The sequence below is a fragment of the Apus apus genome, chromosome 27 (assembly GCF_020740795.1).
Source record: "Apus apus isolate bApuApu2 chromosome 27, bApuApu2.pri.cur, whole genome shotgun sequence".
Taxonomy (NCBI): Eukaryota; Metazoa; Chordata; class Aves; order Apodiformes; family Apodidae; genus Apus; species Apus apus.
In genome coordinates, this window is record NC_067308.1 from 1,990,474 (window position 1) to 2,018,021 (window position 27,548).

General features: G+C 46.7%; 2 protein-coding genes across 13 annotated transcripts in view; one reads left to right on the forward strand and one right to left on the reverse strand.

Moving 5' to 3' along the window:
* Window positions 1–4: 4 nt before the first annotated feature.
* Window positions 5–5,286, forward strand: MSTO1 (misato mitochondrial distribution and morphology regulator 1). Of its 8 annotated transcripts, XM_051641260.1 has the most exons (15): window positions 11–147; window positions 283–406; window positions 477–531; window positions 624–699; window positions 851–895; window positions 1,506–1,610; window positions 2,004–2,155; window positions 2,280–2,397; window positions 2,708–2,842; window positions 2,930–3,082; window positions 3,639–3,770; window positions 3,860–4,044; window positions 4,267–4,368; window positions 4,453–4,571; window positions 4,772–5,286. In XM_051641260.1, the coding sequence occupies exons 1-15, from the start codon at window positions 73–75 to the stop codon at window positions 5,008–5,010; spliced, it is 1,815 nt and encodes a 604-aa protein (XP_051497220.1). In that variant the 5' UTR covers window positions 11–72; the 3' UTR covers window positions 5,011–5,286. The 8 variants fall into 8 exon arrangements, 7 of the variants coding, with proteins under 7 accessions (XP_051497218.1, XP_051497219.1, XP_051497220.1 ...); XR_007891700.1 differs by having other exon boundaries at window positions 5–147; window positions 4,267–4,687; window positions 4,772–4,840; XM_051641258.1 differs by having other exon boundaries at window positions 10–147; window positions 4,267–4,571.
* Window positions 5,001–27,548, reverse strand: part of LOC127394940 (GON-4-like protein) — a 34,464-nt gene continuing 11,916 nt past the window's right edge. For 3 of the 5 annotated variants that reach the window (XM_051641250.1, XM_051641249.1, XM_051641254.1), the window contains 20 exons: window positions 27,149–27,189; window positions 26,749–26,852; window positions 23,003–23,201; window positions 21,679–21,765; window positions 20,473–20,644; window positions 19,671–19,815; window positions 19,345–19,495; window positions 17,972–18,088; window positions 15,218–16,942; window positions 14,118–14,361; window positions 13,061–13,242; window positions 12,418–12,615; window positions 11,737–11,880; window positions 11,106–11,249; window positions 9,987–10,106; window positions 9,600–9,713; window positions 8,586–8,793; window positions 6,937–7,726; window positions 6,404–6,506; window positions 5,001–5,838 (listed from right to left, as the gene is read on the reverse strand). In XM_051641250.1, the coding sequence (XP_051497210.1) occupies window positions 5,689–5,838; window positions 6,404–6,506; window positions 6,937–7,726; window positions 8,586–8,793; window positions 9,600–9,713; window positions 9,987–10,106; window positions 11,106–11,249; window positions 11,737–11,880; window positions 12,418–12,615; window positions 13,061–13,242; window positions 14,118–14,361; window positions 15,218–16,942; window positions 17,972–18,088; window positions 19,345–19,495; window positions 19,671–19,815; window positions 20,473–20,644; window positions 21,679–21,765; window positions 23,003–23,201; window positions 26,749–26,852; window positions 27,149–27,189 (5,138 nt within the window). In that variant the 3' untranslated portion in view covers window positions 5,001–5,688. Of the gene's footprint in view, window positions 5,839–6,403; window positions 6,507–6,936; window positions 7,727–8,585; window positions 8,794–9,599; window positions 9,714–9,986; window positions 10,107–11,105; window positions 11,250–11,736; window positions 11,881–12,417; window positions 12,616–13,060; window positions 13,243–14,117; window positions 14,362–15,217; window positions 16,943–17,971; window positions 18,089–19,344; window positions 19,496–19,670; window positions 19,816–20,472; window positions 20,645–21,678; window positions 21,766–23,002; window positions 23,202–26,748; window positions 26,853–27,148; window positions 27,190–27,548 lie in introns of those variants that run through there. The other 2 variants (XM_051641252.1, XM_051641251.1) reach the window with 2 other exon arrangements.

Below are 27,548 nucleotides of genomic sequence, written 5' to 3' on the forward strand. Positions count from 1 at the left end.
GGTGCCGCCCTCGCTCCGCCAGGGACGCGCTTCCGGCTGTGCCGCGGGGCGGGGCGGGACGCGCGGGGCGCGATGGCGGGGGAGGCGGTGACGCTGCAGCTGGGACAGTTCGCGGGATGCGTGGGGACCCACTGGTGGGGGCTGCAGGTGCGGGGGGATGGGGGAGCGCGGGGAGGGTGCGGGGGAAATGGGGGGGGACAGTGGTGGGGGCTGCAGGTGCGGGGGAGGCGGGACCCGGGGGGTGCGGGCGCTGAGGGCCGGGCCTGACCCGCTGTCCCGCAGGCGGCCGCGCTGCGCAGCCCCGCCGAGACCCCCGAGCTCCATCCCGCCGCGCTGCTGCGGCCCGGGCGGGCAGCGGGCGGCCGGGAGACCCACACGCCGCGCCTGGTGGCTTTGGAGCTGAAAGGTACCGCGAGCGGCGGGCGGGCGGGCGGGCGGGCGAGGAGCGGCCCCGCCGTGACCGGCCTCTCTTGCAGGCGGACTCGGCGCGCTTGGGCCCCGCGGGGCGGGCGCGGAAGCTGCTGCGGCCTGGTGAGTGCGGGCGGGCGGGCAGGGCGGTGTGGGGCCGCCGGCAGGGCAGGGCGGTGTGGGGCCGCCGGCAGCTGCCGCCGTTTGTCTTACAGGGACGGGGCGGTCGCCGATTACTTGGAGCACACCCCGACCGGGGGCTCCGCGGCGGGGGACGCCGGGCGCCGCACGGTGAGGGCGGGCGAGGGGGGCGCGGCCCCGTGGGACACCGGGCCCGTCACCGCCCGCGGCCGCTTCATCTGCTTTAACCCTGCCCCGCCACTCGCGGGGGGATGAGGCAAAGTGTCACGTAACCTCCGCCTGGGGCTCTTTCCCCAGGAAGGCGTTTCCTCAGACCGACCAGGAGGGCCCAGCTCTGCTGGTCAAGGTGCGTCTGCACGTTCGGTAATTTTTGTGTGTTCAGACGGTGGTCGGGGTTGGAAGGGACCTCTAGAGATCATCCAGCTAAACCCCCTGCTAGGGCAGGATCATCTACAGTAGATCCCACACGAACACGTCCAGCTGGGTTGGGAATGTCTCCAGAGAAGGAGACTCCACAGCCTCCCTGGGCAGCCTGTCCCAGGGCTCTGTCACCCTCACAGCAAAGAAGTTTCTCCTTCTGTTTAACTTGACCCTCCTGTGCTCCAGCTTGTGCTCATTGCCCCTTGTCCTGTCACTGGGCACTGCTGAGAAGAGTCTGATCCCATCTTCCTGACACCCCTGGAGATACTGATCAGCACTGATGAGATCACTCCCCTTTTAGCCTCCAGGCTGAACAGCCCCAGCTCGTCCTCCCTTTCCTCACAGGGCAGATTCTCAAGTCCTCTCATCACCCTAGTGTCCTTGTGCCAGACTCTCTCCAGTAGTTCCTTATCCTTTATGAACTGGGGAGCCCAGAACTACACACAGTTCTCCAGATGTAGCCTCACTAGGGGCAGGATAGAGTGGAAGGAGAACCTCCATGACCTGCTGGCCACACTCTTCTTGATGCCCCCCAGGGTGGCACTGGCCCTCTTGGCCACCGGGGCACGTGGCTGGCTCTTGATCAACCTGTTGTGCATCAGGACCCCGAGGTCCTTCTCCCCAGAGCTGCTCCCCAGCAGGTGAGCCCTAGCCTGCACTGATCCATGGGGCTGTTCCTGCCCAGATGCAGAACTCTACACTTGCCCTTGTTGAAGTTCTCCCTCCTTTTGTGCATTATTTTTTTGTGTTCTGTCCAGTTTGTGCCATCCTAGCAGCTTTACCTTACGTGCTGGGACCAGAGAGCTCTGGAGAGGCAGAACAAGCCCTGTGCCAGCAGGCTGGTGCTGCACAGCTGATGCATGAACAAGCACGAGGAGAGAAGGAAAACTATAGGGCAGGGTTTATTTGCTTACAGAAGGATTGGGCAAAGAGCAGCAAATAGTGGATGAGATAAAAGCTGGTTTTATTTTCTTTATTCGAGGGAATATCTGGAGTTGAAAAGACCTTTGCAGTTCACCTCTGTCTCATTCCAGGTGTTTCTCCTGCCCCTTCACAACTCACTGTTTCCCAGGATGTTTCCTTGGGCAGCAGCAGGCAGGTCTGGTCTGATTACCTCAACATGCACTTGCATCCCAAAAGTGTCTACGTCATCCCTCAGTACATGCACGATGGGTATGTCTCACAGGTTTGCTTCAGGATCTCTTGTCCAGAATGGTATCTTCAGGGAAAAATTAAGAGGAGAGAGAATAAGCCTCTTTCCCTCCCCACCCTTTTTTTTTTTTTTTTTTTTCTTTTTTTTTTCTTTTTAGGGACTGTGGTTGTCTAGAAGCCTTTGGACAAGGTGAAAGTCTCCTGCAAGATCCTGGCTGCCTAGAGGAGCTGGAAGATCGGTTGCACTTCTATGTTGAAGAGTGTGATTATCTGCAGGTTTGACAGCTTAGTCCAAACTCCATTTTCTTTCAAGAAAGAAGGAGGTTCCACCTCAACATGAGGAGAAACTTCTTTCCTGTGAGGGTGAGGGAGCCCTGGGACAGGCTGGCCAGAGAGGTTGTGGAGTCTCCTTCTCTGGAGACTTTCAAGACCCATCAGGACACATGCCTGTGTGATCTGCTCCAGGTTTTCCTGCTGCAGCAGGGGGATTGGACTTGATGGTCTTCAGAGGTCCCTTCCAACCCCTGTGATTCTATGAAACTTTCTCTTTAAGTAGGATCTCAGATGTTGCCATCATTTCACACAGGGATTTCAAGTCCTATGTGACCTACACAATGGTTTCTCTGGGGTTGGTGCCAAGGTGACAGAACTGCTCTGTGATGAGTATTCAGGAAAAGGAATCTTGACATGGGGCTTGACTCCAGTCACAAGTAACGTGGGTGTAAGTATACAAGAGCAAAGAGCTTCTTTCACATGGAGAAGATGGGGATTTTTGCATTCTAACATTTGGATTTCCCCCCCCCCCCAGGATTCTCAGAAAAATTTTTACAGACTGATGAACACAGCCCTGGGAATTGTCCACCTCTCCAGTCACAGCTCCCTGTTTTGCCCCCTGTCGCTCAGCGGGAGTCTGGGAATCAGGCCACGACCTCCTGTTTCATTCCCATATATAAACTATGATGTATGTACCGGACAGTGATGTACCTACAAACACCTGCCTTGCGTGGCTTCCAGCTTTGTCATTTTTACCATTCTGGAAATGCACAGCTGCAGAAAGCATTGGTAGCAAAATTTTTCTCACAAGGGGGTTCTGCTGAGCAGAAAAATTATTTTTTTCCTGGTTTTTCACTGATAGCAGAGATTTAACTGCCAACCTTCCATTCCCATCATTCTTTCATACTAAAAGATTTAATACATTTCCTTTTTTGAGGTCTTTCTGTTCTGGTGCACTGCCTTCAGTTTTCGCACTGAAAAAAAAGCTGCTTTGCTGTGTTGTTCTTCCTGGGTGGAGTGAAACTCCAGCCCCAGCTGAGCATGAAGAAGCTGCTGACAAGAAAACTGTCCTGGGATGATTTGGTAGCAACCAGCAGACTTGCTTGTCCAAAACCCGAAATAACTGTTACACACACCCTAGATAAAAGCACAATTTACAAAATACTTAAATATACGAACATTGCTGAAAGACTGGCTTCATTTAACTTTTCCTGTAACTTTTCCATTTGTTTCCCTCCCCCCAGGCATCACTGAACTACCACAGCAGTGCAATCCTGGCAGCAGTGCTTGATACCCTCACTGCTCCCTACCGGCTCAGCTCCTTTCAGGGCTCCATGATGCATCTTGCTGAGACACTTAACTTCTCTGGGAGAAAGGTACAAGCAGAGGGAGCAGCTCTGAGCCTTCCAGCTCCACCTCTGCTGTGTGTTCTCTGCTGATGAGTTCCCCCTCTCTGTGACCACAGGTTGTGGCTGCCTGGGCCTCTGTTCCCTTTCCTGCCCTACGTGGCTGCTCACTCTTTGATACTTTGTGCACCTACAAGCAGGACGTGCCCTGGAAGCTTCTGTCTTCATGCAGGGAGCAAAAGGTCAGCTGCTGTTTTGCTCAGTCTGTTGTGCTACGAGGAATTTGCAAAGAAAGTCACCTCAGGTAATCAGCATTTGAACCTTTCCCTCCAGAACTGGCATGCTGGTTCCTTACAAGTCATTCACACTCCTTGCCTGGGGAGTGTCAGCTGAAGGGGGGGGCGGGGGAAACCAGTCTGGTGACCCAGATAGTCATGAGCTATTGACTTGAGAGCCAAACAGCTGGAGAGCAGCTAAGTCACTGACACAGTTAAGTCCCCTGGAAAATGATGGATTGTCTTTGCAGCAGCTGCTCAGGAAAGCAGCCTGAGTCTCTTCTCCACATGTGGGAGAGCACAGAGCAAATCCTGCAGCGTTACCTGCACACTGTGTTTCCTGGGGCATTCAGGTGGGTAACAGGCTGTAGGTTTGGGACAGGGAGCAGCAACTGGCCAACAGTGTTGAGTAACGTCATCCCCCTTCTTCCCTACAGCACAGCCCTTGTGCTTGAGCAGCCCTGTCACACCCAACCTCCCTACCCCCAGTTTTTCTCTCCTCTTCTGACCAGGGAAGGCTTTCTCCTGGACAGACCTCCCAGATATCCCTCAGCAGGTAACACTTCCTTTGCATCAGAAAGAAGTCATGTGGGGTCTAATAGAGGTAAAAGACCTTTCTGAGTGGCTGCAGGGCAAAAATGCCTTAAGCAACTCAGGCTACACAGAGTTAAGGTAAAGCAACTGTTTGTAAAGTAAAATAGGGTATGGGAGCAGGTTTCAATGGGCATATTTAAACACTGGTGTTTTCCCCTGCAGCTGTGGAAAGCATCCCTGTCCTGGCAGCCCTGCAGGCTTCCCCAGTCCTGCACACACTCCTCTACAGCCTGTACAAGGACCTGCAGAAGCTCAACACACAGCGCTGGGCCAGCTTCTTCTCTGCTGGAGTGGAACACGATGACTTCCAGGAGGCCTTAGAGCAGCTAAGAACTCTATCCCAGTGCTATGAAACGGGGTTTGAAGCAGATGAATCTGAGGATGAAGGAGACTCAGACTAACTCATTTTTATTATTAGAGAGAGGGGATCTCTAAGATCACTTTCAAAAGAAAGGGGATGGTTTGAAGATGGCCAAGCTGCAACTGTTCAGCAGAATCCTGTTACCAAGGCTGCCTTACATTGTCCAGCTGGTTGCAGCAGTTGTGCTGGAAAGGAGGAAAGCTGTTTTTTGGGGGCTGGTTTTGTATGTTTGGGGTGTTTTTTTAAAAATTTTGCAAAGTGAATATGCTCTCCTGTTAGTGTAAGACCACACAATAAATACAGAATTCAGTTGTAACTTTCCAAGGTACAATCAACACAAGGGGAAAACTTATAAAAATCATGTGTTTGTTCCCCCTCAAAACAGACATCTTATGATACAATATTTACATGTTCTTTTCAAAGGCTAGTGGCCCCATCCAGCAAGGTCTGTGTCCACAAGCATCACTTCTGTCATTTCATTGTTGAAGCTCCTCAAGCAAGTTCTGGAGGATTTTGTCACCTTAACACTCTTCTTCATTCCTCTCATATGATACAGACTGAGAAGTGCATCTTGTCAGAAGTGTAGCAGGAAAGTGAACACAGAAAAAAAAAAAGGTTCTATCTTAAGTACCTGTGCAAACATTTTGCCTTTATCTACACCACCTGTCTAGCAACAAACTGGCAAACACCTCTCCTGCTGCAGTCAGTATCTTAAGCCTCAGTCATCAGGTTCTTCCTCAGAAAGCAGAAGATCTTTATCTGACAACTGGTCTGTGTTACTGGTACTAGTTGCATCCTCCTCATCTTCAGAGCTCCCATCACAGGATGTATGAAACAGCCTCATCAGTTCTCTGAACCTGTGGGATACCTGAAGAACAGGGGAGATGCAAGATGACTGGAGACCTACAGGGTGCTATGACATGGACATTTCATATTACCAAGTTCAGGGTGATTTGTTCTATGTTAAAAAAAGTCACATGCAAGATTTATAGATGGAAAGAAAAGGAAGAGCACAAGGTTGGTGGGTTTTCTTTGAAAGAACAGTTGTGTTCTACTGACTTGCAGGTAAGAATCTGGCAGTTTGGGAAGACTCCAGGGCAGTGATGTGGGGCTGGTTAAGAGCCAAGCCCAGACAGACTCCTTGTACTGAAGTAGAAGGCTGAAGACAACCCAGGCAGCAACCACAACTCTGCTTGAGTATCAACGGCAGTGTAAAATGCATCATGGGTGGCAGTCAGGAGTTTTGGCTGCACCAGGACAGATCAGGGTTTGTTTTGATCTGTTTTATTTGCAATTAGGATAATTTTTCTCTGATACATCATCAAGTTCAAGTTTAGCTTGGGAGACTAATCAGACAGCAAATCCCCAGTTTCCCTCCTACCCCCTCCCCACCCCTGACTGTCCCAGCCAGGATTTCCACACCAACCCCTCACCTCGCTTGCAGTCTTGTTGCCCAGTTTCTGTGAGATGGCCTGGAAGGTTTCCAGATGGGCTCCCTTCTCCTGACAGGTGGTCAGGATGACTCTGTCAGCCTCCCTATGAAACAGCATCACAGTGAGGAAGAAAACAAGTATTGACACACTTCAACCACCCGAGGCCTGTTCCCAGGGGAAGGTGACAATCCCAGAGCAAGACCAGCAGGTTCGGTCCTTCACGACTACGACCACCACGAATCATAAGACCTGTCCCAGCAGAGCTCCATTTAACCTGTTTTTAAGGTTTTTGTAGGAGAAAAAAAGTTCTTTCCCAGCCTGAAGTTCTACAATAAATACAGCCCCAGGAGCAGACTGTTTCTCACAGGGGAAAGATGGCAGCTATGCTGGACTGGTTAAGAGGACACAGGGCAGGAGTGTCCAAAGGGAGGGGATAGAAAATGAGGATACAAAATGAAAATAAAGGATACTCTATAACATGAAGCCAAATACTGGAGGCATGAAGGATGTAAATGCGGTTCAGGCAGATATACCTGGTCCAGAGAACAACCTTCTCGCCCGTCGAGCTGACTTTGCTGTTCTTGGCACATACAGTTGCTTCTGTAACTCTCTGCTGTTGCTGCTCCTCCTCCTTTTGCCCCAGGGAGGGAGGAACTCCTCTGTGCTCTAGCTGCTCAGAATGCTGATGCACCTGGAAGCAGTTGTTTGCATTTGACTTTATTCTCTCAGGAAAGTTGCCAGTGCAGCCTGTGGCATCTGTCTCCAAAACACAATTATTAGGGGACTGTGACCTGCAGCTCTTACCCAGTGTTGCTTTTCTACTCATTGTACTCCAGCCCTGCTTGGCTTCAGGTTTTCCTTCCAGAGACACAAGTGGTCCCTCAGATCGCTTCACACCCGATTTTGAGGTATGACCAAAGACAGTGAGCTTGTCTGATGAATCAGAATGAAGCCCTTCAGTCTGACAGAAACTCTTGCCAGAAGAGGAACTAGATCCTGTTGAAACTTTTACTGCAGCAGAACAAGATGACAGCAGCAAGTCTCTGCTCAGCCCAAGAGAAGCATCTGCATTTCCTTGATGGGGCTGGTTTGGTACCTCACACTCACTTTCCCCACTGCAAGGGCAGTCTTTGGTTTCTTGAGGTAGTTTTAGAGTAGCTTTTTGTAGATGTGTCCATCTGGGGCCAATGGAAGCAGAGTCACTGTCCTTTGCAGTGCTCCTAACAGCACCAACACCTGCATCTTCACCCTGGTCATCAGGCAGCCCAGCTTTGTCAGAAGTTGTGTGTCTGCCAGAGACAATCCTTCCCTCCAGCTGAGATCCTGGTAAGAAACCCAAACAACTTTAGACTGGCTGTTAGTAAGAAAAACTTTTGTAATCTTCAGCAATTTACTTCTTAAGATTTCTTTTTTTACTTTATATTTTTCTATTATTCCAGAGAATAAAGCTGTAAATGGGAACACAGCTTGGGGCAGCTTTGCATTCTCTCTGCAGTTAACCCACCCTGCAGAGAATTTGCTTCACCCCTCTGGATCACTATAACCAGCTGCTGGGTGAAGAAGTGATGAAAAAGCTCAAGTGCATTGCCCAGCACAACATTATCAAGCAAAACAGACACTGCTGCTCTTGGGCCCCTCTTTACAAAACCCCTGTAATTGAGACATCAGGTTGCATCCCGTTTAAACCAGTCTCCAACCTGTGCACCGTCCCCTACAGCAGCATTAGCTGAGATTTGGTCACTGAAAGAAGAGATCCCTGCCAGGCTCTTTATCCTGCAATAATTATGTTTCTCCTTGTCTGTGCCAGACTGAAGGAAAAACAAGTAACATAAGGGAAATAATTTAGAGACATGAGAGATGGTGCTAAAATGAAAACTGAAAAAAAGACAGTATCATGGGCTGGTAGTATTGAAAATGGAATTAGTAGACTAGCAAGAGAAGCTTAAATGGCCTCATCATTCTGAAGAGGGGAGAATGTTTCTTGGGTCAGGAAAGCTTTTTTCTGAAGGGAATTCTATGGATATTTGCATATTTAGAGCACCTAGAGTGGACAAACACAAGGAAAAAAAAAAGGAAATATTATAAGTTCTTATCTCAAGAAATTTGCATTAGAAAGTCCTATTTTTGTGTGAACCAGTCAGGAGATGAACAACATACCTGTTTGTACTCAAGACTCACATACCTGAAGCCAGAGAGTCCACTTTCCTAGACAGAACTTTTGCTTTGCTCTGGGCATCCTCTCCCTCATCTCTGTTCTCCAGGCTTTCTTCTGCAGGTTCCTTAGATATTCCAGTATCCTTCCCTTCAGGCTGAGGACTTGATTCTTGTTGAACAAGGCTTGCAGTCAGCTCTTGAGAATCTCTATTTTTATAAAATTTATTTTCACACACCTGCAAATCAATGGACAAGCACCTACCATTACAGATGTGGTGTCTCCAGCCAGACCTACCACCTCAGCCTTTGCTTCCCATTCCTTGCCCCTAACAAGGCCTCAGTTCAACAATATGTTCACATTAATAAATCTCTGACTTTACATATGGAGGTACCCTGGGTATTACTGAGGTGGGTAGTGACTGTTGTTTAGAGATACCTTGATTAGTAAATACAGAGGTATTGACATAATCAGGTGTTAATGACCAGCGCACTTCTGCAAGCAGGAAAGGTCGTGAGACCCTGGCCCAGGTTGCCCAGGGAAGCTGTGGCTGCCCCATCCCTGGCAGTGTTGAAGGGCAGGTTGGATGGGGCTTGGAGCAGCCTGGGCTGCTGGGAGGTGTCCCTGCCCATGCAGGAGGTTGGATCTAGATGATCTTGAAGGTCCCTCCAACCCAACCCATTCCATGGCTCTGTGTGATTTGGAAAGGTGAAGCTTTTTTACAATGAAGAACAGGCACAGTTATTTTCACATAGTGGCCACACAAGCATCCTCCACTAAAAAAAAAGCTTATTCTTAGATCAAAAGAACATAAAATTAACACTATTTAGCATAGCAAGGAGGGGCTGGAGATAGACAGGGAGAGGCCGTGGTGCAGTCAGCTCCAAAGAACAGACAACACTAGTCATCTTCTGGTTTACATGCTTCCTCAACACATGATTTTGGAGACAAGAGGCCCAAGGCTGGACAGATCATCACCACAGGGGCTCTAGGCAGGGCTCTACTTCCCACTCACCATTCCACCAACTTGGCCTGTTCACTAACCTTACTACTACAATGGCTGCAGGTCCTCCTTTTGCTTTTCTTTAGCTTGAGATCGCTACTCCCTTCATGGCAGGAGCATGAACATTCCTTCAGCCCATCTACCCACTCGACCTCCTGAAACAGACATACTCCAGCTGGCAAATGGTACACAAAGATGACAGTCAGGGGTAGGTCACCCCAGAGGAAGCAGAAAGGGCTCAGGGGGCACATTCTGCACAGACTCTGAGAGAACTAAAGTGATTCTGCTGCCAGCAAGCAAAGCACAATGGAAACATTTCAAAACCCCTTCTTCAAATCTTTTTAGGCTCTTGTCATGTCTCTGGTAAGACACATGGACGTGCATTTGCTCAGAGTGCAGAGATGTGGACAGAGACACCCCAGGCCCACCTTTTCATTGTTCTGGCCTCCCATCTCTTTCCGTTTCTTGTTTTTGGAGGTCGAGTGTATCTTGGGTGGTTCATCCTCTTCTTCCACATCTGGCAAAGACACCTCTTCAAACCCATCGAACTACAAAAAAAGTAACACAAAACCTGCTCTATCACGACTGCTCTTCAGCAGCCCAACTTCGTTCTCCTCGTGAACGTCTGAACATTTTGCTCAGCTCCAGGACATGGAAGGTTCCATTATGGTTGAAGAGACAAAGGCTGTAACAAAATCTGGAAGGTTAGCTCAAGTCTGCCAACAGTTATCCCACCCTGTCACCTCTGTCTCTCTGGAAATGGAGCCTCAACTTGTGCTCAATCACAGAATAGAATCGGTGGAACGGTTTAGGTTGGAAAGGACCTTAAACATCATCTAATTCCAATTCCCCTGCATAGGCAGGGACACCTCCCACCAGCCCAGGTTGCTCCAAGCCCCATCCAACCTGCTCTTCAACACTGCCAGGGATGGGGCAGCCACAGCTTCCCTGGGCAACCTGTCCCAGGGTCTCATCACCCGCACAGGAAAAAACTTCTTCCTTATGTCGAACGTGAATCTCCCCTCTCAAGTTCAAACATGTCTGGTATCTCTGCTTTTGTCTTTTCTGGTCTTGAGGAAAAGATCGGGGTCCCCAGTTCAAGAGGGAAAGATAAGGGAAGTACTGGAAAGAGTCCAGTGAAGGCTATAAGGATGATGAAGGGACTGGAACATCTGTCACATGAGGAAAAGCTGAGAGACCTGGGGCTGTTTAGTCTGGAGAAGAGAAGACTGAGGGGGGACCTGATTAATGTCTATAAATATCTGCAGGGGGGAGGTCAAGAATGGGCCAGTCTCTGTTCAGTGACAAGACGAGGGGAAATGGCACCAAGCGACAACACAGAAAGTTCCACCTCAACATGAGGAGAAACTTCTTTGCTGTGAGGGTGAGGGAGCCCTGGGACAGGCTGCCCAGAGAGGCTGTGGAGTCTCCTTCAAGACCCATCTGGACACATTCCTGTGTGACCTGCCCCAAGTGTTCCTGCTGCAGCAAGGGGATTGGACTTGATGATCTCCAGAGGTCCCTTCCAATCCCTATGATTGCCCCACCTCATATTCCTTCTCTTCTGTCCAGTTGATCTCCTCAAAGTCTCCCATCCGGCTGGCTGAGGGCCGTAAGTGATCAAAGAAAACTGAAAACTCATCCTGCAAGTGGTCATGCCCTTTCAACAGTTGCCACATTTGGGTCTTCAGCTGAAAAAGAGAGAAATCCAGAGAAAATAAGTGTTTCATTCCATGTCATCACATTCTTCTCAGAAGGATTTCTCAAAACAAGTGGCACATGAAGGCTCATGAGATCTCCAGCATGGAAACTGATGCTTGCACTGGTGCTACTTATATGAGCATTTCAAGATCATTCCACATCCAGCTATCAAACTAGCCCAGAACTATCCCTCCAGAATTCTAGGCAGACACTGTAGGAGGCATGAAACTAAAATTTCATCTGCAAGGTGATAAAAACAAAGTGGAGGTAGGAGACGGGAGACACACAGGCCAGTTAATCATAAAGCCTCTTGAAGAGGCAGCTTCAGTTCTCTACCATGCTCTACCAAGGGAGGTGCCGCTTGATAAACTCTTGTCTCACTCTTGTCTCACAGAGCACGTGGGAACAGAGCAGCAGGCTGGCTAACTGCACCCTCAGGAAGCTGGAGAGAAAGGAGACACCTGGATGCCTGGTTACCTCTGCAATCTCTTGGGGGAGGCAGTCTGCACAGCTCTGCAGGACTTTGATGATCTTTTGATGGTGGGCAGGATTTTCAGCGAAGCAGATCTCCAGCTGCCTGAGGAACTTCCGGCTCTTCTCAAATGCCTGTTGCTCTTCAAACTGATCAAAAGAAAGAGATTCCCACCTCATGTTCAAAATGTATTTCCAAGCTTCTCTACTTGGCTTAAGCTAAAAATGCCCGTCTTGCTATTTGCTTTCCACTTGTACTGAGAACCACTGCACAATCAGGAAGAGGTGGAGGAAGAGAAACAAGACTATGTAGAATCAACACATGAACTATAAACTTGTGCTTCAACTATGTGCACATAAGGTAGGAAAATCCAGAAAGGATGGAACAGGTGAGAAGCTGTGGCTCACAAAGCAGAAGGCTGGTTTATGAGACAAGGGAACCATTCCACCTGCTCTATCTGCACACATTGTCTCTGCAGCCAGGAAATGCCAATTCTCCCCAGTCATCCTTAGGATGAGACTTCAAACACATACTAGACTTTTCAATTCTGGTTAATAAAACAGGAAGGGAAGCAGATGATTTAGTAGCTCTTTACCTTTCCCACCCTAGAACTCCTTACTCTTTCACTCCCTCAAGAGTTCACATTATCTGCTGAAAATCTGGTCTTCTCCTTTGATTCTACCTACCAGTCCACACTCCAAAGCTTGTTCTGGTAAAAGAAAGGCAGCAAAATCTGTGAGCAACTGTGGCCACTCATGCAACAGTTTCTGTAGAGTGGAATAGAGATCCACAGCTGTTCTCTTGTCCGTGCTCATCTCAAACTCATAGATAACACGAAGAAAGTCTTCATACTTGCCAGGAACGTGCTGCAGGGCTTCCCTCACCTGGGGAGAGCAACAGACCTTTCAGGACCACATCACATCCAGAAGGGAAACAAGTTCATTTAGTAATCTTTTCATCCCTTGCTACCTAGAATTTGTACAGTGCTTCCAGGTTTGCTGAGCCAACCAAGTCTGTTGCTCAAAGAGTAATCTGAACTGGTCCCAAGAGAGAAGGAAACCAATCATGATAGGCTGAAATTCAGCATGGCCCCGAGCTGGGGCCAGCACCTCCACACACACCCCACATCCCTGGGCAGGGGAAAGGTTAAGTACAGGAGCACCACATGGGATGCAGTCAGAAAAGGTAACTCCATTCTGACCAGATCCAGGTCACTGCAAGATCGTCCTGGAGTCTTCCCTTCTTCAGGCTGAACAACCCCAGCTCCCTCAGCATTAGAGGATTCATGTCCCACATTCCTGTGTCTGGGTCACCCTGTGCCAGGCTTACCCTGCTGAGGTAGGCTTGTGCAAATGCCAGGTCCTTCTGCTCCCGCAGGGGATCTCTCTCCAGGATGTCTTCATCATACAGGAGGAGCAGCTTAGATGTATCTTTGCTAGCACGAGCCCGTCCCCTCTTATTTCTGGTTCTGTGGGAGCTCCTGCTTTTCCCAGGGGCTTTCATGTTTTCTCCTATGAAGAAGCACACAGCCACTTGTACAGGTTCTCTTCACAAACAGCCTGGGCTGTTAGACAACTCTTCTATATCAATATTGCAACAAACAAGTGAGGTTTCAGAGCTTGTGGTGAGTTCACTACTTACATTCTAAGTGTAGGAGCAATGGACTCTTCATTAGCCAGGCTCCCCAACATGCTTTAAAAGTTGGCTGCTTATTTTTACAGCATCTGACAGGAAAAATCCCTGGATACAGCAACAAACCCATCTGAGCTGCTACTCATCAACCTGCTAAGAACCAACTGATATTGCACACCTGGGGCAAAAAAACTGTAGCAGGTGAACAGAGCATCAAAGCTGGCTGCAACACTTCCAAATTGTTCTTTTAGCTTGTTCTTTACATGACTAGAGTGAACATCCCAGATAAACAACTGGTGTCACATTGAAGAGTGAAAGAGCTGCTACACTGAGATGTTCACGTCTCTGCATTAGGCACCTGTTGGTCTAATGGGCTGAGGTTCACCTCCTCAGAGCTTATTGCTCATTCACCTACTCCTTGCTAGATGCTGATCAGATATTTTGTTTCATTTATTTTTCCCCAGCATGACCTAGAACAAATTTCAATTTAGCAAATCTTCTGTCTGCCAAATGTTGAAGCCCAAGTGCATCACCATGGCCTAAAGACACTTGGTTCACATGCACGAGGGCTTCAATGCTAAGAACTGTTTTTTACAGAATGCTGACTGTTGCAAAATACAATTTCCAGATGAAAAGCATCACTAAGTGAACACACACAAAGTGAAATTAAACCCAGATATAGTTTCCTCATTGTTTTGCTTTGAGCAGCCCTGTCTCCTCATGCCCTGTGGCAGAAGAAACACCCAGAACTGACCTGCTGGTGTCCTGTGGGCTTCCACCTGTGGGGCTGTCTTTGTCAAGGTGAAGACAGATTTAGGTTCCTCTGAGACATCTCCACATATTTCATCATCTTTCTTTAAACTCTCTATTCCTTCCCCTTCCTCCTCCTCCTCTTCCTCAGGCTCAGAGTTCTCTTCCTGGGAATTCTCTTCTTCTGAATCTCCTTCTTGACTTAAATGTCTCTCTGTTGCCAGCCAAGTCAGTTTTTCCATTGTCTCCTTAGAAAGCAACAACGAACAAAAACTGTCAATTTTATTTTAGTGTTTGTTTTAATGTCATTCAACACTAGCTCACCCCATCATAATTCTAACAGCCAATTTCACAGGTCAACATCTGACCAACTGAGGATTCTACTGAAGGCACAGAATCCTGAACTGCCTGTTTTTGTATCATGCACAAAATTAGATTTCAGAAGCTGCCACTTAAAAAACCCTTAAGTTGGACAGGATTCCTTAATCATAGAATCACAGAATGGTTGAGGTTGGGAGGAATCTTAAAGATCATCAGGTTCCAACCTCCCTGCTCTGAGCAGGGACACCTGCCACCAGCCCAGGCTGCACAAATCTCATCCAACCTGCCCTCGAACACCTCCAGGGAGGGGGCATCAACCTCCCTGGGCAACCTGTTCCAGCACATTCCTACCCTCATGGTGAAGAATTTCTTCCTGATGTCCAACCTATATCTACCCTCTTTCAGCTGAAAACCATTACCCCTTGTCCTGGTGCCCTCTCTGGTGAAAGATCAACTTAGTTCTTCAAGGCTTGCTGGAATTGTAACCTGGAAAATAATTTTCACTTCAAGTACTTATTATTAAGGAACAGCCTCAGTTCAGGAACTCCTTACAACTCAGTAAAAATTTTAATCTGCGTATTTGCAAGATATTCCTTTAGCTTGGACTTAAAAATCTTCTCAGAAAAATGTGGTGTCCAACTTCTCTGTCAAACAGCCACACCACCATGCTGTTCCACAGCAAACACTCCAGTTGGATTCAAATTGTGATTTGCCCTGACTCCACGCAGGTGTTTCAGGACACTGGTACTTGTCATTTACAAGTGTTTTAGAGTTTTGTTTTACCTGAAGTTCTGGCACTGAAAGAATAGATTCTTCTGAGGCTGATGACATTTCTTCATCTTCATCCTGTGTAAAATCATCAAAGTCATCTTCTTCCTCTTCTTCTTGTCCTTCCCTCTCTCCTCCAGCTTCAGGGCCAGCTGGTGTCCCAACAGACTGACCATCTATACTGGAAGAATCCTCTGGTCTTCCTAGTGGACTGCTAAATTCTGTCTCAACATCTGCTGCGTAAGACAGATTCTTTGGAGACTCACTCCTTACTTGTGGTCCAGCAACACCACCTGCATCCATCTGCTGTTCACCGTGGGCAGATGACTGCAAGGCCCGTTGTTGTTCTTCTCCCTTCCCACCACACAAAGTATGCTCCTTTTTAATATCTTTCAGGTCATCTGAACATGAACATGCAGCCTCCATGTTCAGCTCCTGACCAAGATCCAGCACAAATTCCTCCTTCACTTCAGCACATAAAAGATCTCTCTTCTGTACTGGATTTACCTCCTTGACAGCATCATTTGAATCTTCATGCTCAGTTTTCATCATTTCATCTGGACCTTCTAAATGAGGCAAAAGGTCCACAGCCAATGGCTCTGGAGGGTTCTTGTCTCCTTCTACCACTGTCCAGCTACAGCAGTCACTCTTCTTTACCTTTTCCTGACTACCATTATTTGAAGTAGCAGGATTTGTAGCACAGTCCTTCTTGGGGGAGACAGCAGAGCATGAAATGTACAACTCTGGGGGTTCAGCCTTGGGCTCCACCGTGGGATGGGCAGTCTGGTTGTTCCCAGCAGTGCAGGAAGGAACCAGATTCAGCTGTTCTTCATTTTCACTGACTGATGGTGCAGAAAGACCAACAGGGTTAGGAGAGACAATCAACGAAGGGATTGAAGAAGTTACTAGAGGCTGATTTAATGGGCAGGGGAAAGTGGATGGATTTACCAATAAGGTTGTAACTGGGATAGCCTGAGCACCTCTACCAACCGTTGTGTTTATGGGCTGGATCATATTGCAACCGTTGCCTATATTAACCACCTTCACTGTGGTGGCAGGTACAGTAAGGATGACAGGAGATGGTTGAATCAAAGGTGGAGCCTTTAGCAGCAGGGCAGATTTTGTCCCTTTTTTCCTCTGGGATCCCTTCCGAACACAAGGTTTGCGTGGTTTTGCTCCAGCTGAAGCTGGCTGAAAAGTGACTGCATTTGAGGACACTAGAGCTGATGGAACAGCAGCTGAGAAAGCTTGTCTGGAGTCTGACTGTGATGTGGGGAGAACGCTGGGAAATTCCAAACCATCCCCACTTCCTACCACTGCTGGGACATTCAAAGGCTGCACTCCTGGAACTGTCTGCACAGCTGCAGCTGGCTGGATCAGCCGGGGAATCGGCACCTTCACTTTGCTGGGAGGAGCTTCTGACTGGGCCAGCTTCACTGTTTTCTGAATGTTAATAGTGTTGGAACTGGGCTGTAGACAAGGACTCAGTTGAATGAGGACAGGTTTCAGAGCTGAAGACCTCTGCCTCCTCCAGGCTCTCCTACAGTACTGATTGGCAAGGGGCTTTAAGGTCAGTACTAGTCCCTTTGGAATGAGCAGAGGGTATTTTTCATCATAGTCTGCATCTGAAGTTTCCTTTCCTGTTGCCAAAAAGACAGATTCTGCATCAGGTGAAGCTGGCATCTCCCTGGTATCTTCTGCTAATTGCTTCAGCTCCTCCTGAATGGAGGGCAAACTTGCCTAAAAGGAACAAGAGTTCATTAGTCAAGTCCACGGGCTACTCCTCTATTACCACCTTCAAACAGCACCACAGAAGGTGACAGACAGCAGCTGTCTTCTAAAAGTGAAGTGATTTTTATTTACTTGATACCACTGAGTATCACTTTATATTGACAGTAATGAGTTTTACCCCAAAGCTTTCAAAGGAATCTCAGAGCTTGAAAGAAACAACAGAACTGAACTGCTTTATAGAGGTTCCTTTAGCAAACACAAGAGTTTGTTGGAAGGAAACTTCACTGTAACAATGAAATACAATGGGTGGTTAGGGTAACTGGATTTTATGGCATCTAATTTTTTTCCTCAGACACAGTTCTTCTAGACTGACTCACAGACATGGTTTAGTCTTCCTTGTGCAAAGAACCTCAGAAAAAGAATCCTTACCAGGCACGAGACTTTGGGTATAACAAAAACAGCCACCGCACTGCAGGTGAAGAGAACCTTACAAAAACCCACCCCAAGCTCCCTGATTTCTTCTCTCTCTTAGAAGGTAAGGTTTAAGGGGCAAGAACACACCCTCTCTCATGGCTGCAAGACTGTGGGAAAGATGGCAACACTGCTAACTGTAAGGCATGGGTCAGACTGCATTGATGAAAAAAATTAACAAAGCCAAATGAAATCAAACCAGAGACATTAGAAATACCCCCATGTAGCAAGACAAGGATGTGACAACAAACAATGTGACCATGGTAACTTCAGTCCTGTCCTGCAGACAGGCATCAGGAGCAGTGCATAATACTCCAGGTTGCTAATACCACTGTCCTTGCCATGTTTACTGGCTGGACTCAGGATGACATGGGCTGCCATGTAGTATAATCAGACTACCCCTGACTTCAGAGCTGTAGGCTAACCAAACACCTCCCTCTGCACCTGGGCTGTACAGAAAAAGAAAACGCATGCTCAAAAAATCCCCACAAAAACCCCAAATTAATCAACCAAGCAATAACAGCACGACCAAACATCCCTGTGCTGGATGAAGAATGGCAGAACTACCTTTAGCCAAAATGGCAGGCGATGTTCTTCTCTCTCCACAGGTGGTTTCCACTCATCAGGCTGGATTTCCTCACAGCACTTGAACAGAACAGGCAGCTGCTTTGTCTTTTTGTAGTACTATGTGGAGACAGGAAAGAACACCACACAAAATGACTGGTCAGGTACCCGTCCAGTAACTGCTGGATGTAGGACAAGGATTGTGCCCTGTAAAGGTGCTCGTGTGAATGAAGCAGTTCTCACCACTGCTACTTTAGTGAGGTACTAACCATAGAAACATAAACAGAGAATAAAGGCTGGAACAAAAGCTCCCTGCCACCTTGGTTTCTCTCAAAGAAAGCTGAAGTTCTAGCAGATGTGCAGGTGTATTTCCTGTAAGTGTTTCCGGTTCCTGTTCTGTGAATATCCTGTTCCTATGGCCTGTGCTCCAGGCTTGGGGAGGAGTGGCTGGAGAGCTGCCAAGCAGAGAGGGACCTGGGGGTGCAGGTTTGGGCACCACAGGATAGGAAGGACATGGAGGTGCTGGAGAGGGTGCAGAGAAGGGCAACTGGGCTGATGAGGGGTCTGGAGAACAGGTCTGATGAGGAGAGGCTGAGGGAGCTGGGGTGTTCAGCCTGGAGAAGAGGAGGCTGAGGGGAGACCTCATTGCTTTCCACAACTACCTGAGAGGAGGTTGTGGTGAGGTGGGTGTTGGACTCTTCTCCCTGGTGACCAGTGACAGGACAAGAGGAAATGGGGTCAAGCTGCACCAGGGGAGGTTCAGGCTGGATATGAGGGAAAATCTCTTCCCAGAAGGAGTGGTGAGGCCTTGGAACAGGCTGCCCAGGGAGGTGGTGGAGGCACCATCCCTGGAGGTGTTCAAAAAAGGGCAGACGTGATGTTTCATGAGATGGTTTAGTGGTTGGGGCTTGTAGAGTGGATGGTTGGACTTGATGATCTTGAAGATCTTTTCCAACCTTGATGATTCAGTGATTCTCTCTTCAGCAGAGGCCACTGGCTGTGGGCAGGATATTTGCCCAGCTGGACCTGCAGCCTGGCTGGAGACAGAACTTTTGTTTAAGCTTCACTGATTATAAGTTGATTTGTATGGATTTGGCAGGATTACTGAAGCCACTGAAGATACTGAAGTTGTATCAGGGAGTGTCTGCCAGTGCTGGGCTCTGGAGAATCCAACCAGTAATACACATATTAGCAAAGGACAGAGGATAAGATCTGTGTGAAGAAATCCTCATTGTTAATAAAAGGATGATTTTGTCTTTAAGAAAGTGTCAGCACATGCACAAGCTCCTTTTAACAAAGAGCACATCTCTTCTTGTACAACAAACACCAACCAGGCACAAGGTGGCAAACACCCAACCACGACCTGCAGCACTTGCCTTGATGATGTTATCAGGGGCTCTGTTCATATTGAGGTTCTTGATTCGCACCGTCAGCTGATGGGCAGTTTTTGTTGGTAAGAGATACTTGCTAATCAAAGGCTTTGGAAACTCAGTCCCTTCAAAATGTTTCAAACCTAGAGCTAATAAACTGAAGGAAGGAGGAGAAAAAAAAGAGGGGAAATAAAAAAGGCTTTTAGACAGCAGATTGCTCTTTGGTTGTGCTCTTGCACAATATGCAGGTATCCCAAAAGTTTCCATCCTAGAAATTCTCCACAAAGAAGTCTCACTTATGGGCATTTTATTCAATAATTCTAAGGACCTACTTGTCCTCTGCTTTGGTGAAGATAATCTTGTCCCGGGGAGGGTTTGCTTTCAAGGAACATATTGGCAGTAACTCTGGATACATAAAGACTCTCCTTGTTGCCAAAATCCATGCCACTTGCTTTGGCAAACATGGAAATTCATTGGCTGTGAAAAGAATGAACAGGGAAGGACAGACAGACATACATAAATCATGGTTTCACAAATGACTTCTTGAAAACTGTTTCTTTACATCACTGCAGAAAGAGAGACTTTCTCCCTGGTTTTTAGAATGCTCATATTTCCTAGTTTTGGCCCTTAAGGTTTAAAAGGTAAAATTACTTTCCCCTTCCATCTTTTCTTCTGGTCTATAATGAAAAAGCACTTGGAAATGAGTTCACTCTCTAGGTAGCAGAGGAAAAAAAAGAATAAAAAAATCCAAACCCCAAATATTTGAAACCTAAAGTTTGGAGCTTTTTTTAATAAAACACTCAATGAAGGAAGTTATTTCCTGGATGTACATTAACCGAGACATTTGGAACAATTCTTTCCATAGTTTCTTGATGGACTTCAGCAGCTCAAACATGAGCTGCAGAGCAATAAATGGAAGGATTATAACGTTAAACAAAAGTCAGCAGCTCATATAAACTTGCAACACAGGAAAACATGTTAGGAAGCAAAAAGGCAGATCATTTTAGCTAAAAATACCTCACAGAATTTGAAAAAACTATTTCATTCCAGGCAGCAGCCTGAACCATTTCTCAGCTGGAGGGTGCAGAGCATGAGTTAACTCTCAGTGTCAGTGCTCTCCCTTCACACACGTACCACTCTTCTTTGCAGCTTTGCGAGGGCTCCAGTCAACCTGGACTTGGGCATGAAAATCCTCTATGAGTTTCAGGGCTCCCTTCAAATTACAGGGCTGGAACATAGTTTGAAACTTAGGGTTGAAGGACTGACGGAGGAGCGTAGAGCTGCGAGCGAAGTTCCCAAGCTCACTCTGCAAAATCAGACACAGAAAAGGGTGAGAATATAGGCCTTCAAGTGGGAGGCAGAGAACAAACATGTAATGCCATAACACAAGACCACATCTGGAGCAGTGTCCAGTTCTGGGCTCCCCAGCTCAAGAGGGACAGGGAAATACTGGAAAAAGTCCAACAGAGGCTACAAGGATGATGAAGGGGCTAGAACATCTGCCACACGAGGAAAGGCTGAGAGACCTGGGGCTGTTTAGTCTGGAGAAGAGAAGACTGAGAGGGGACCTGATGAATGTCTATCAATATCTGCAGGGTGGGTGTCAAGAATGGGCCAGTCTCTGTTCAGTGGTGCCTGTGACAGGACGAGGGGAAACCAAGTGACAACACAGGAAGTTCCACCTCAACATGAGGAGAAACTTCTTTGCTGTGAGGGTGAGGGAGCCCTGGGACAGGCTGCCCAGAGAGGCTGTGGAGTCTCCTCTGGAGACTTTCAAGACCTGTCTGGATGTGTTCCTGTGGGATCTGCCCTGGGTGTTCCTGCTACAGCACGGAGGTTGGACTCTGATCTCCAGAGGTCCCTTCCAACCCCTAAGATTCTATGAAAAAAAAGCTGGTGAAGTGACAGGCATAAAATGTCAAGCCTTGCAGGTCTCATTTTTGAGCATTACAAACCTAGGAACAAACAGAAGAATTGGTCAATATTTTTTTCCCTGCATTCCTCCACTTTCCAGAATTTTTCCAGGTCACATGTTCACTAATGTTCTCTAATTACACAACCTGTATTTTTTTGAACTTTGGTTACATTATTTCCAAGGAAACAACACAAAAATGTAACCACACGCCCATTCAAAGCCCTGTCATTGTCAGTAACACAATCCACAATGGGAGTTACTTCTTGAAGTCCTGTGCATGTTCATAGTAGGTGAAGAGCATCATTCCCTTCTTGAGCAGTAGTCTCTCTCAATGGGATCAATTAAATAAATCAAGCTCCCTAAATATCTCCAGTAAACAGCAAAAATTAACATTATTTTAGCCCTGACTTCAGGCATATTCTTACCAAAAACATCCTGGTAGTACTGGCCTCTGAACTTAGAGCAGGGTTGGAACTTGCAAGAAGATGGATTTGGGTCAGAAGCTGAACATGCTTGAAAAAGAAAATCAGACAAATGGGTTTTTTCAGTGCATCAGAAATCCAGCAAACTGGAAACCTTAAGTATATACATACAAGAAATGCTTCCTAAGCACCCCAAAAATCACATTCTGACTTCAATAAATCTGTCAAGCACTAAAAAAATAAAAGGAAACTTTAATATCCACTGGCAGGAAGTTTATTATAGATTTATTTATTACACAGCTGTGGCTGCCCCATCCCTGGCAGTGTTGAAGGGCAGGTTGGATGGGGCTTGGAGCAACCTGGTCTGGTGGGAGGTGTCCCTGCCCATGCAGGGGGTGGGACTAGATTATCTTTAAGGTCCCTTCCAACCCAAACTATTCCATGATTCTACGGCTTTGAACACATCATGTTTAAGTCTTAGGGCAGTTTCCCAGTTTTTGTGCCACAGCTTCATAACACAATGATCAATTGGATCAAAGGATATATATTTTTTTAAAATTTATTTCTAATTCCATTTATTTAGAAGCAATGACTTCAGCTCCCAGAACTCCCCATCTGCACACAAACACCATACATCTTGCTTTGCAGCTGAACATTTTAAAAGGTCATTTACTCTACAGGTCTAATGAAAGATCCATTTCTTTAGCTGGTGTCTGAGAGGTCTGTGTCCCTCCCCTGCTGCCACAGACCAAGACATGACACTGAGGTATGCAGAATAAGAAATGACTACACAGACTTGTATCAAGTTCACACAAAACTAGGGCACTTTGTGATGTTGATGGGAAGTTCCAAGAAGTGCTCTTGAACTCCTCAATTCCTCTTGTATGGACATGAAAAAAATGCTCTAAGTACCATCTTTCCATCTGTGCTGCTGAGAGCTTTAAAAATGTTTAAGCTGAATTTTTACTGTTTTCTGTGGTGGAAGGAAAAGAATCCAAGCTACATTGAGCAATATTCTCAGAAAAAAAAAATAAAAATCAAGCAGTTGGTGAAAACAGAGGATTTTGTCAGATTACAATCAGATCTCCAACATGGCCAAGGCAGCTGGTGCACGTGAGAACAATCCAGACACCAAGAAATAAGCTCAAATTGTCCTGCAGTGTGGAATTAGGCAAGTAAATACCACCTACTGAAGCTCCAGCTGCAAATGTAGCCCTTTCAATGAAGGTAAGGAAGCACACCAAATTACTTGCTGTACCACTGGCTTCCCCTGCCCCCCACTACAGAGGAAATATTCATTAGGTCAGACCAGAAAACACTTTATTACCTGCTGCATTTGCTGCTGGAGCCTCTTTCTCTGCACACTGTCCAAAACAAGGGTCTGGAGAGGCTTCTCATTCTGAGGTTTTGATTTTTCTGTCTCTTGTTGTGGCTTGATTGAGGACTTTTTCATTCTCAACTGCTCAAGTTGTTCCTTCACTGCCCGGTGCTGTTCATTCAGTAAATTGGCCAGAGGCTCCTCAAATCTGTTTGAGATCAGGCAGATGAAAATATAGTAAGTGTATGATTTAAGAACCATCCAATTTTTTAGAATCATGGAATGGTTTGGGTTGGAAGGGACCTTAAAGATCATTCAGTCCCACTCCAGTGCCACCTCCCACCAGCCCAGGCTGCTCCAAGCCCCATCCAACCTGCCCTTCAACACTGCCAGGGATGGGGCAGCCACAGCTTCCCTGGGCAGCCTGGGCCAGGGTCTCACCACCCTCGCAGCCAAGAATTTCTTCCTAAGATCTCATCTCAATCTTCCCTCGTCCAGCTTGAAACAGTTTCCCCTTGTCCAAAGTCCCTCCCCAGCTTTCCTGGAGCCCCTTCAGGCACTTGAAGGTGCTCTAAGGTCTTCCTGGATCCTCCTCTTCTCCAGGCTGAACACCCCCAACTCTCACAGCCTGGCTCCAGAGCAGAGCTGCTCCAGCCCAAGGATCATCTCCGTGGCCTCCTCTGGACTCGCTCCAAACAGGTCCATGTCTTTCTTGTATTGGGTGCTCCAGAACTGCAGGAGGGTCTCACCAGAGTGCAACAGAAGGAAAGAATCCCCTTGTGGTTTTTTTCCTACTCTGGATCTGGGATGCACAGTTAAAGCCCAATCATCCTATACTATTCAACACATTCACACCATACTTCAACTTGGAAAAAACTCATAGTTATTTATACAATTAGTTGGCTTAGACATAAATCTTTTCATCTACCACAGCACTCCTGTAGCTCTGGCATGCAATGCTTCAACTGGTTATTTCAAGAACTGTTAATAGACATGACCACCACTCCTAGTCATTCCTCCGGTGTGTTTCACTCAAGTGCTCAGATACTCTCAGGAGCAGACAGGGTTTGAGATAACCTAGAACACATTAGAACCAAACCTATTCAACCTGTATCATCAGGTAAGGTCTGACCCCAAGATACTACAGGTGCCATTTTACCACCAGGGGCTCCAGAAAGATCACAAACAATGACTCACATGCTGCTACTTCATATATGTAAGTATTACCTAGCTTTATGCAGGGTACTCCGCCAGACATCTGCTGATCCTACAGTAAGAGCTACTTTTGTATCATAGAATCATGGAATGGTTTGGGTTGGAAGATCATCTAGTTCCCACTCCCTGCTTGGGCAGTGACACCTCCCACCAAGCTCCAAGCCCCATCCAACCTGCCCTTCAACACTGCCAGGGATGGGGCAGCCACAGCTTCCCTGGGCAACCTGGGCCAGGGTCTCACCACCCTCACAGGGAAGAATTTCCTCCTAATGTCTAATCTGTATCTCCCCTCTTCAAGTTTTAATCCACTACCCCATGTCCTTTGCTGTAGCAGAAAAGCAGAGGCACATATTACTGTCCTTTCAAAAACAGCTTCAACTACCCCTTACTTTGTAATAGATTTTTATTTATTTTAGCTACACCAATTACTATTTTGATTTCTGCTATCAGCTTCATTTCTGTAATAGGCCTGAAGTCAGTTATAAGCAAAGCTGTTCAATGATGCTTCTAACACAAGGTCTCATTAAATCCACAACAGACCTAGCAAGTTGGCACAGGCTGCCAAGGGCAGTGGTGGAGTCACCATCCGTGGAGGTTTAAAAAAACGTGTAGATGTGGCACTTCAGGACATGGTTTGGTTGGATGGTGGTGCTGGATTGATAGTTGGACTTGATGATCTTATAGGGCTCTTCCAACCCTAATGATTCTCTGAAATGGATATTTTGCCACAGAACAACTTTAAGAATCATGTATACAGATAAAACTAGCGGAGAAACAATTAGGAGAACTACCCACCAAATAAAAAGCAACACAACCGTCCCTTTTAAAGACAAACAGATACAAAGATTAAGAGCATAAATTTTCTCTGCTTTTGCTCTGTAGCTGGTTCAAGAATTGCTGCACTCCCCTCTGGCACTGCTCATCCCAGAGAGAGTATCAAGAACCTCCAGCCTTCATTTTAGCTCCTTTCCCAAACAGATCCAGCTTGAACTTGAGCTGATCTGCCCCATGAACAAGGAGACGGGCACCTTTACCCAGTTTCTGTAACTGGTTAAACTGAGTGGTTTTATCTACCTAGAAAGATCCCTTTAGACTCTTTCCCCTTTAAGGCACCATTTCAAGTATAACCCACATGAAAAAGCCAATTAAAAAATAATCAAAAGCTGATTTCCAACCGCTATAGTAATTTCAGACCTAGGCCTCAGCTATCTTACAGAATCTTTTTCCTTAGAAAAGGTCACCATTACATCCAAGCTATTTAATTAGAAGATAAGGTGACACTTGGTCAAACTGCAACCTACTCTGGGTGACCCTGCTCTGGTAGGGGATTTGAACTAGATGATCTCCAGAGGTCCGTTCCAGCCCCAAACATTCTGTGGTACCAGCTGCTCAAGTGTTTCTTGGAAACAAAAACTGTAAGAGCAGTAAATGAACTTGACCCCTCACCTTAACAAAATTTAAAATACTTTTATAAAAGGCAAGTAAACAGACATTTTTTTTAAATTATTTCAGAACACGACACCCACCGTCACAGTGTAAAACACAAGAGTTAGGAGAGCTGGAGTGGACATTACTTTGAGGTTGGGACCTTCTCTGCACAGCTCCCCCACAGCTTTGATCACACATGAAGCACCACCCCAGTATCCTGTTTCTCTCCCCATTGCTTTGAAGGATCCTCACCAGTCATGCAACATCCTGCTCCACTGACAGCTGATAGCTATACAGCTGGAGTAAGAAACTTGGCAGGTAGTGAAACAATTTTCTCATAAGAATGAGCCTAATAAAGGGGGCATATGTGGATGGACTTAAGAAATAAAACACATTTTAAATACACAGGGACAGAATATATAGATGGAGATTGAATAAACCGCAACAGAATCCTCCACTAGAGATGCTGGCTTGCTGGGACAATTACCACTCTGCAAGACATGGACTGATTTCAGCTCTGACACAGGACACCCTGCATCAATCTTTTCGTGCAGGCATTCTTGCTGTCCTTCTCTAAACAGTTCCATTTCCGTTGTTATTGTCACCTTCTTCAGATGTATCACAATCAGTAGTTTCCCTAGCTGTTCCTGCTGCAGCAGGGGGTCTGGACTTGATGATCTTCAGAGGTTCCTTCCAACCCCCATGATTCTATGATTTTAAGTTACATGTTCAATCTCACAAAATCATCCTAGTTGGAAAAGATTTTGAAGATCATCAAGTCCAACCATAACCTCAATCCACCAACCATAACCTCATCAACCCATTCATGTCCCTGAGCATCACATCTCTATTTCTTTTAAACACTCCCAGGGATGCTGACTCCACCACCTCCCTGGGCAGCCTGTTGCACTGTCCAACCATTCTTTTGGTAAAGAAATTATTTATAACATCCAGTCTAAACCTCCCCTGGAGCAACTTCAGGCCACTTCCTCTGGTCCTGTCATTATTCACTTGAGAGAAGAGCCCAGCTCCCATCTCCCTACAACCTCCTTTCAGGTAGTTGTAGAGAGCAATGAGGTGTCCCCTCAACAACCATAACCAGATGATCCTACCTAAGCGCCTGTGGAGTATTAAAATTTGGACGTGACTCCGTAACATTATCTTCATCTTCTGGACCTTCATCTTCCATGTTGGAGAAACCCATTTCATCCTGAAACTGACACCAACATGGAACAAGAGTAAGGAACAGAATGCTCAAATAGTACATTTACCACCAGTCTTTAGCTAATAAAGCTCATGATAATCATCTTAGCACAGACATTTATCTCTGCAGGGGCTTATGGAAGTTCCTACAGATGTTCAAAGGCTACAAATTACACTTTTATGAAAATGTCCTTGGTACAAAGTCAGCACAAAGCATCTTACAGGGACCACCCCTTTATGGCTTTAGAGATTTCATATCAGATATGAGAAAGGTTCATTATTCAGTGCTCCACCTAATTTATCACTTACTGTCTCAAACAGCTCCTCCATCAGTTCATTCACTTCCTTTTCTGCAATCAAAATTAAAAAGAAGTGTGAAGATCCTTCTACAAGGAGCACTTACCAATCCTGTCAATATCAAGGAATCTGAGGAATCTCTTGCAACAAAAAACTCTCCTCTTACAAAGAGAGGCCCTCTTATTATATCCCTTTTTAATGCCAGGCCCCAAAAAACTTCAGCTGAGACTGTTTAGATTCAAAAATATAAACACTAATTTTCAGGATTACATTTCAAGTTATATAAACCTGTAATAAGACCTAGAGTGAGTGCACTTTCTTGAGCAGATGGAGAGTAGTCTGTTTATAAAACTAACTCAAAGATGGCAAGGACTTGGAGAGAATTCAATTTCACTCAAGTCATGAGGCAAAC